This window comes from Magnolia sinica, chromosome 1 (genome assembly GCF_029962835.1).
Source record: "Magnolia sinica isolate HGM2019 chromosome 1, MsV1, whole genome shotgun sequence".
In the NCBI taxonomy this organism is placed as follows: domain Eukaryota; kingdom Viridiplantae; phylum Streptophyta; class Magnoliopsida; order Magnoliales; family Magnoliaceae; genus Magnolia; species Magnolia sinica.
In genome coordinates this window covers 133908642-133918684 of record NC_080573.1, presented here as the reverse complement: position 1 = coordinate 133918684, position 10043 = coordinate 133908642, and the positions used below count along the sequence as shown (strand labels likewise).

Genomic DNA, 10043 nt, shown 5'->3' with positions numbered 1-10043 from the left:
GGATGACAAATAAACTATATAGTGAGCCTTAGGAAGGTTTCAACAATAGGTATCATTGTCCCCCCAGCTTTGTGTGTGGTCCACCTGAGAATTTGTTCTGCCTTAATTTTAGGCCATGCCCTAAAATGATATCTCAAAATAAATAGCCGTTGTGGATATAACACAAACATCATGATGGGCCCAGCAGATCTTGGTGACGTGAACACACCATAGCAGGCAATCTGCCTCTGTTACGGCTACACGGCAATCCTATCAATAAAGGTGTTCGAAGGGTTTCAGAAAGGTTGTTGGACGTTTAATTCCAGAGGCAAAGGGTTTCCCGACCGCAGGTGTGGACTACTATTATGTCTGTGACAAATCTACCCTATCCATTGAATTTTTCATATGGAATGGACTAAAAAATGAGTCTGATACAAAGCTCAAATATTAAATTTTCTACCTCACATGGACCCAAAAATAAGTATGATACAAAGCTCAAAGTATTGAATTTTCTCCGTGTGGCACGAACCAAAAAATGAGTCTCATACAAAGCTCAAGTATTGAATTTTCTATATGTCAGGACCCGAAAATGAATTTAATACAAAGCTCAATTAGGCTAAAAGAACAGTAGAGATGGGGATCAAACGTCTACTGTTGAAACATTTGTAGGGCCATAGATTGTTTGGGATAAATCCACCCCATCTATCTGTTTTTTTTCAGCTCATTTTATGTCAATGGCACAAAAAATGGAGCAGACACGAAGCTGTTTTTTTCCGGCTCGTTTTATGTCAATGGCACAAAAAATGGAGCCGATACGAAGCTCAAGTGGGTCAAATGACAGGAGAACGCCTACTGTTGAAATAGCATGGGGCCATGTGTGGACCACTTTGAGCTTTGGATCAACTTCTTTTCTGGCCACGCCCTTAAATGACATGGAGAAACAGATGGACCGAGTGGATTTCTCACAAACTTCAAGGTGGGACCTACATATAGTCAAAGTTACGGTTGCATGGAAATCAATGTCATTAAATGTTCATGCGGCAAAGGTTGGCCAACGGTAGTGGGGTCCACCCTGATGTTTGTGACAAATTCACCTCAGGCCATCAGATTTGCCTCTAATTTTAGGACATGGCCCAAACATAAGGCCCATACAAAGCTCAAAGAGGCCAAACGAACATGAAAGATGGGGATTGAATGCACATCGTTGAAACATCCATGGCTCACATATTGGATGTGACAAATCCACCCGGTTCATATGTTCTTCTACTTCATTTTAGGGCATAGGGGCAAAAAATGAGGCAGATCCGAAGCTTAAGTGGGAATGGGACTCACTAAAGGAAAAGGTGGGATTGAACCAGAGGTGGGCACGATCCGACTTGATCTGGCCAACTCGACTCATCCGACTTGTTCAGATTCGACTCTAACCGAACCGAATGGGTGAGTCGGTCCGAACTGAGTCGGCTTCGCCCAATCCGAACTCAAAACGAGTTGAGTTCGAGTTACTTAGTAACTCAAACCTGACTCGACCCGAAACCCGACTCAACCCGACCTTCTAACCCTACCCCAACCCGATCCTAAACTCTCTCTCTCTCTCTCTCTCTCTCTCTCTCTCTCTCTCTCTCTCTCATCCTCCTCTTCCAAGCCCTGCAACCACCCACCACCCTCCTCCTCCTCCTCATCCTCCTCTCCACTCCCTCCCTCCCTCATCATCCTCCTCTTCCAAGCCTGGCAACCACCCACCACCATCACCCTCATCCTCCTCTGTCTCCTCTCCACTCCCTCCCTCCCTTATCTCTCAATCCAACTCAGTGCCAACTCAACCTGACTCAGTAATTCTGACTGGATCAGACACAATCTGGATCAATCCAAGCCAGACCAAACTCAAATCGAGTCAGGCATGCTGGACTCAGTCTCGAGTTGGATCGAGTTCGGGTCAAGGCTATTTCAAAACCGGATCGGATCGAGTCAGCCCTAACTCGGTCTGACTCGACTCGATGCCCAGCTCTAGATTGAACGCCGACCATTGAAACATCTTAGGGACACTGTGGGACCCACTTTAAGCTCTCGGTTTGCCTCTTCTTCTTCTTTTTTTCTTGTCCCATACCATCAAATAAGCTAGAAAACGGATGGCTGATGTGGATTTCTCAGAAATATCAAGGCGGGCCCTATAAAGTCTACGTGGGGCACTCAATGTCAATCAATGTGCTGAGTCAGGCAGTGATTAAGGCCACCGTGACGTTTGTGACAAATCCACCCCATGCATCCATTATATTTGTCATCTCATCTAGGACATGGGCTCAGAAACGAGGCGGATGCAAAGTTCAAGCGGGCCAAACGAATATGAAAACCATAGGGATTGAACACCTATCATTGAAATATTAATTTGTGGGGCTACAGGATGTTTGTGAGAAATACATTCGTTTCATCTGTTTGTTTAGCTCATTTAATGGCATGGACCCAAAAATATAAGATTATGTCAGGCTCTAGTGGGCTACACTACAGGTAAACCGGAATTGAATGCCTAGCTTTGAAATATATTGGGATTATCTTGGCCCCACTCTGCGATTTGGAACTGCCTTTTTTTAGCCCATACTCTAAAATGATATGGAAAAACAAATAAACAGTGTGGATTTCTCACAAATATCAAGGTAGGTCCCATTTATGATTAAGGTTAGGATGGCACCTTGATGTAGAGTGGGTCGCAGACAATTACATGGCCAAGATGGATCAGAAAAGGCCCGGTTGACGACAAAAGTGATCCGGGCCATCGGACCTTAGATCGGGCGTATCTCGCAATTCGGAATGAGTTATCTGACGTAAGATATATGATTTTGGGGTAGAATGAGCTACTTTAGCCAACCGCCAGGTTGCACAGCCCAGAATTGCGAAAAACCCCTTGATGGACGGCCGTTTCCTTGTTTTAATTTTGTTTTTACTATAAATAGTAAGTTTTAGTTTGATTATAACTCTTCATCCGTCGGTCTTTAGGAGTTGCGCCCAACGTGAAAAGAGCTTAGAATAATTAGGAGAACGGTTTGGTGAAGCCAAATAGGACACTTACTATTTTTGGCCGAAAACCTTGCGCACTAGTAGACATCACGACCGTCTATAAATAGTAAGTTTACTATTTATAGTAAGTCGCGGATTCTAAGAGTGTGAGTTGTAGTTTGCTTCTAATTTCTTTCCCATTGCTTGGTAGCCCTATTTAAAGGGTTGTGAACTCGTTTTTATTCATCAATTAATCAATTTCGAATTTATTAGAATTTATTTCTATTTTCTGCTTTCTTTTCCTCATGGATTCGAGAAGTCTCTGTGAGGAGTCCAGAGAAGCTCCGTGGATTCGGGGTAGTTATCCTCATCACGTTCATCCCTGCGTCACACCTTAATGAATCCAAAGAGGGAGATTGAAAATACATAAATAATTAGTACATATAACTGGAGTAATGCTTTCCTAGGAATTGGTACTCACGAAAACTAGTAAGCACTTTTTAAGAACACTTTTCACGTGATGTGTATAAGTAGTCTAAACGCTCCACTAGATGAGTCACCTCACTAAATCTCAATGGGCCAAAAGTTAGCCTAATCTAAAATTTTGATGGAATATAGTAAAGTGAGAGGTAAAGTCAGAGGAAAATTAGTTGTTGTTCTGTTGTGGCCCACCATGTTTTTATATCAGACTAACTTTTGAACCATAGGTTTTATGAGGTGATTCATCTAATGGACCGTTTGAAATTTTTCCACACACCACATGTCAAAAATTGCTCATGAGTTTTTGCAAGAACGAGTTGATGTATTTTGTCTTTTCCCTGATGGCCCACCATGATGCATTTGTCTTATCCACGATGTTCAGCCATTATTTTCTCAGATCATTTTAGGGCATTATCCTCAAATTGAAGCATATCCAAAGCCTAAGTAGACCACACCGAAGGAAACAGTGGAAATTAAACACCTACCATTGAAAACTCGTTCAACTCAAAGAAGTTGTGTATCAAGCTAATATTTATGTTTTCCCTTATTCTATGTTTGTATGACGCTATGAATGGAATGGATGGAAAATATACATTACTGCAAGCCTCGGAAAGGTTTTAACATTGGATGTCATTATTCGCACTTTTCTCTTGTGGTGTGGTCCACTTGAGCTTTGAATATGCTTTTTTTATTTTTTGCTTGTATCCTAAAATGGCATGTTAAAATGGATAAACAGCATGGATGATAAACATACATCACTGGTGGCCCCACTTGAATCAATACTCAATCCACATCCTAGCAATAGCAGGCGATTTAATAAGGGGTTGTTTGGCAGCATGGATTCCATGTGAATTAGAATCTAAATTTAGAATCCATGTAAATTAGAATCATAGGTGGTGCCATCACTATGCATATGGATTCCATGTGAATCCGATATTTTTGTTTGGCACATTTCTCTATGCATAACATATAGTTCATTATATTCTTAATATTGGCACACAGTAAGGTTTATCTGAAATCCACCTCGATCACCAAGTGTGTTACTCCATATTAGTAGTAGAGCCCAAAATTAACTCGGTCCATGATTTAGGTGGATCATACGATTGGAAAAAATATACAGCGAATATCTCTCCTAACTATTTCCCTTCATATGGCTAGAGGTGTACATGAGTCGATCCGAGTCGAGCTTGGCACAACTCGACTCAACTCGACCACTTGCTGACCTCAGCTGGGCCTCGACTCGGCTCGGTCCTCAAGCTTGACTGGCCAGCTTAGCTCGGTTCGGTTAATAACTCGGGCCAGTTCGAGTTGAGTTCGAGCTAAGATCGAGCCAAGTTCGCCTATGCAGCATTTTCACAAACACATGAACTACACTTTCAAAATCTTTCTGTATGTAAAGCAACAATAATGGATTTACATGTATTTCATCAAACACCTTGTAAACAACATAAAAAATCAAGAAAAAAATGGTATTTGTTTCATATACGTACCTTCCTTGTGACCAGCCACACTTCATTGAGTCATTTCATCAAACACTTGGTGAGCAACAGCAATATCAAAGTAACCAAGTCACCGAACTGAATCGATCTGGGTTTGATCCAAGTCGAGTCAAGCTTGGGCAAACTCGAACTCGGTTCGAAATTTTTTCAAGCTCAAAAAATCAGCTCAACTCGGCTCGAACTCAGTTTTAAACCGAGTCGAATCGAGCTTTTTTAAGTCGAGTTGAGTGAGTTACCTGTTGTGGGTCAAATATTGCATATTAGACCTCATTTATTACCTGATTTTACGAACATAATACCATTTAACACCTTATTTTAATCGTGTTTGTGATGCAAAGTGAATTTACGAGCATGGACTGAAAAGGGTGCTAAATGCATAGATTTGACGCTCCTGAATCACCAAGGTGAGGGACGGACCCCAAGGGACCGAGATCAAAGACATTACACGCCCGGGATTCGAGAAAATCCAGTATGTCATGTCAAAGAGGCCGGAAAATCGTCTAGAATGCAAGATCACAAGGTTCCCACCATCCATTCAGCTCAAAACTTTACATATGTCCTGAGATCCATAAATTAACCGTAAATGTTGAATTTCAGCCCCCGGAGCCCTGTAGAAGTGGCCCAATGGACAAATCAGCCCACAAATCATCAATCTGGGGCCCACCTGATATCTGGATACAATTCAATTTTTGGTTTTTACCTCTTAAATAGGGTGTTAAAACGGTTTTACAGAGAAGATTTCTCGAATACATCACGAAGGGACCCACTGAAGGGTGTACGTGTGCATTACATACGTGCACACGCCGCGCACCGCAAAAATACAAGTCGGTTCTTGATTGTGGACCCCATCCATCATCTATATGGATGATCTGGACCATCCATTGTGACAATAGGTGGGGTTTAACCCTCGCCTAGGTGTCTGTTTCGTCCCTACCTGTTCAAACGCAAGATGGACGGCAGGTTTAAAATTCAATGGGCCACACTCAACACAATCCAAAACTGTCCATATCTGAATGGTTTTTCGACGGGAATCGAATGGACTGAATGGATCTATCTTTCGAAGCTGATGATGGGCCCCACCAATGTCACAGCGTAAGCTCTGTTACGCAGGCCCTGTTTCAGCGTCCGAAACCGACAGGTTTTGAGGATATTGCATGATCACGGCCATGATCAGATGGCAGATCTGATCCGTTCATCATGAAGGCCACCCCAAAACGTCCCAGGGGATGTTATTCCTTTGAGAAGAAAGGTAGGAAAAGGGGTTGTTCTTGGACTGTTTTCTTGACTGCGTAACAGAGTTTACGCAGGGAGTGCGTGAAACTTTCGCAACAACTTCAGTTGTTGCGTGCATAAAAACACATTCCACCGACTCCAACTATTGCACAGATCTCTCTGCCTATAAGAAAGAGAGAGAGAGAGAGAGAGAGAGAGAGAGAGAGAGAGAGAACGTGAGAAGATTCATTGGTGCAGAGGAAAAAGCAAGAGGAGAAACAGAGAGCGTGGCCGGGTTTGAGTTTTTTATTTCTTCATTTTTCTATTTATGTTCTCGTTATTTTTAAGAGATTTTTGTCTAACCATGGTATGGCTAGCTAAACCTCTTAACTAGGGCTAAGAGGTGAAGCTTGTGACGTGATGGTAATGATTCTACGACTCTGATTTATGTTAGACTGAATTAATGTTGATTTAAGTTTGATTAATAGGAATGCTTTCAGTTTTTAATGATTTATTGTGACTGAAATTACAATAGATCCGCAATGACTTTGAGTATTTCCTTCCCCTTATTTTGATTATGAAAATAGGTGGCTTTGTTGTTCACCATTGCCCCTTGGACATAGTTGGATGATGGAATCTCTCCTAATATTTATGTATCTTTCAGACTGGTTGTAGATTGGTTTAATTATGTTGTTTGCTTTGTCTCATGGGCATAGTTTTGTGATGGAATCAACTCTAATTCTCATATCTTTCATCTTTTTGAAAACTAAATCAAAGGAAGTTCAGATTAAGTTTTAGTGATATATCTTTCAACTAGATGAAGATAAGACTCAAAGTCCAGTTGAGTACATGAATCAAACGTAAATCTCTCTGATCTCTACAAGTGGATCATCTGAATCCATAGTTTCTCACCGTTAATTTCTACAAATTTTAGATTAATATTTTCACCATTATTCTCTCAAATTCATTCAATTTAGATTTCATCTTATTCTAGTCCTACTTCGAGTTACTTTCAGAGCACGTACAAGGTTCAGTCCCTGTAGATTTAACCTCGGTCTTACTGAGATTATTACTACATCACAACCCTATACTTAGGGTGTGAACATTACCGAGCTAACTCTGCTCATGTACAACCCTACATATGGCCCACCTAAATCACGAACCAGACCAATTTTTGAGCCATATGGGTAAAATAGAGTGGCACACTTAATGATTGGGGTGGATTTCATATAAACATTAAGGTGAGGCATACTAATTCTCGAAGCGAATAAAGTCATTTTTATGCAGAGAACTCTTGAACCCATATATTTCTTTAAAATAATCATGCGACATGGCCGCCATGATGTTTATGTAAAATCTACCTTGATCAAAATGTGTCATTTAATTTGCACTGTAGGGCCCAAATATCATATTGCTCTGTGATTCAAGTGAGCCATATGAAGGGAAAAAGTAACCCTCGCCACCTAAATTATTTCCTTTCATTTGGACCATATGAATTGAGGATGGGTTTGAATTTTTGCCTACATGTCTACATTTTAGCTTTGTATCTAACAGTTTGAGTGAATTTCATATAATCATCACGGTAGGCCCTTAAAAAAATCAAGAGTGTCTCTCTTAACTTTGTCTTTGGTATCGCATATTTGAATCACACACCAAACTGATTTTTGAGCTCTATAGTTAAATTATTGACACACACTTATTAATTAGGGTGGATTTCATATAAACATGAGAGTGGGGCCCACTAATTCATAGAGTCAGCATAGTGTTGCTTTTTATGTTGACCTCATTCATGATAAACCATGCTAACGGGATTTACAAACCTAGTTGTTAACAAGAAAAAAATTTCAAAATAAATGAAAGGTTGGTAAATAGAATCCATTTACCACCTCCATTTTACTTTACAAATATACCTGCTTTGAACATTTACCGCCGATTCTTACTCTTTACCCCGTTTTCTTGATAACGACAGGTGAAAACCGTCGGTGTGTTTTGGAAAATAGTTTACAAACCAGTTTTCGGTCCATGGCCGAAAAGACAGGCGACAGCAAAAACAGTGAAGAGATATGGAAAGATCTCAAAAAATAATAATAATAATAAGAGATAAGACACGGGTTGCCTTTTAATTAATCTTGTCCCTCTCGAGTATAAATAGGAGGGGAATGAGAGATGAAAAGGCAGACAATGGAGAAGCAAGCTTTGAGCGTGGTGTTGATCGTGGCTCTCCTAGCCACCTCTTTCCTCCAGCTTCACGCTCGAGTGGAATTCTTCTCCTCTGGAGGTGGTATATTTCTTCCATCCTCACCATACACATGTAAGATTGCCGGGTTCATAAGATATGGCGATTCCCATGGGCGGATTGAACGTGCCTAACCGTCTCATGGCTTTTGGTTCAGCCCCTCCATATACCGTCCATTCGCTGGTCCCCCGTTTTACACCTCTCGCTATCTATTAGATTCTCTAATCAACGACTCATTATTCCGACTCGCCCAGTGGATTTGGTAGTACCCAATCCTATTCGATACTGCGAGTCCTTTCTCTGGAAATCCGCGTCCCATTTTAGGGCACGAGCCCAAAAAAGTGGAGCACACCACGACGGGACTTAGAAAGTTTTCAACCGTGAGCGTCATTATCTCTGCTATTTCCACTGGTGTGGTCCACGTTAACTTTGGATCTGGTTCACTTTTGATTTCATGCCCCACAATGAGCAGGTAAAACGGATGGACGGCATGGATCTAACACATACATCATGGTGGCTCCACAAAGCCATGCCACAAGTCAACCCGCTTCTGGCTAATTTAAGTTTCTGACCAAGCTGGGCCGGTTAAAACCACTCAAATCTTGTATCGGAGTGCGTTAACCATGCCATGCATGTATCAACTGGAATGAAGTCATGTGTTCAAGCTATGTGGGAATCCAAACCATGCATCTTTTGCACCTCCTTGTGTTCACTGTACATTTCAAGATTCATCCTGATCTAAAACTCAGGTGGGACACACTACAAGGAGCAACGTAGATTTACGAATAAAACCTTGAATTTTCTAGCACCATACCACGATAGACACTTTGGTGTGCCCATTTATCGAACAAGCTCAAATTTGATATTTAAGGCTAATAGTGGGGCTCATCTAATGGATATATGTGTAGGTGGGCCCCCAACACAGCTCCAACATGTGCTAATTACCACTGTGGTGGAAAGCATGTGATGATATCCCAAAACCAACATTCACTTCCTCAAATCCACACCATCCACACTAGAAGATACGATGGTTAGTGGTAATGATGATATTGGTGAAATATAATAATAGTTTACATTAGTTATAATGCTTTTTTCAGTTAATGGCGGTGAAGATGAGCCATGCTGTGACCGATGCATCTGCGCTCTAACCTGGCCACCGCAATGCCAATGCTTCGATGTGAAGAGCTACTGCCACAGTTCATGCAAGAATTGCGTTTGCACCAGGTCCATTCCCCCTCAATGCCGCTGTTTGGACATCAAGCAGGACAAATGTGACAAGCTTTGCACGACTACAGGCGTTGAGTAGTAACAAGGACCACCGTACAGGTCTATCTTTTATATTTCTAAATAAATTAAAAGTGTCTTAGGATGATGCTGCGGCTGGGATGACCGGTTCTTTGTAATAATTATGGGATGCGCCAGTGTCCCTTTTTTTTTTTATGTGTTTGATGTGTAGGAGATCTTAACCAGCTTTCTGTTTAATATGATGTGGCCCACGATGTTGGCTGGGATTGACTGTGGGGGACTCTTGGGGATCAAATCAGACCCATTAGGATCCAATCTGAGTTGTTTGCGATGAATCAGATGAATCAAACGTGGAAATCAGCTATCAAATGCACTAGATGTTAGCAAATGAAAAGTAATTTGCA

General features: G+C 41.4%; 1 protein-coding gene across 1 annotated transcript; it reads left to right on the top strand.

Moving 5' to 3' along the window:
• Positions 1-8324: 8324 nt before the first annotated feature.
• LOC131218701 (Bowman-Birk type proteinase inhibitor-like) lies at positions 8325-9834 on the top strand. The gene is made up of 2 exons (XM_058213412.1): positions 8325-8436; positions 9492-9834. Exons 1-2 carry the CDS (start codon positions 8325-8327, stop codon positions 9698-9700), a joined length of 321 nt encoding a protein of 106 aa, XP_058069395.1. The 3' UTR covers positions 9701-9834.
• The last annotated feature ends 209 nt before the right edge of the window (positions 9835-10043 follow it).

Excerpts from the sequence above, each read along its gene's own strand:
- LOC131218701 (XM_058213412.1), top strand. The coding sequence starts at position 8,325 with ATGAAAAGGCAGACAATGGAGAAGCAAGCTTTGAGCGTGGTGTTGATC. Across the intron at positions 8,437-9,491 it reads GGAATTCTTCTCCTCTGGAG|TTAATGGCGGTGAAGATGAG; the intron begins GTGGTATATTTC and ends TGCTTTTTTCAG.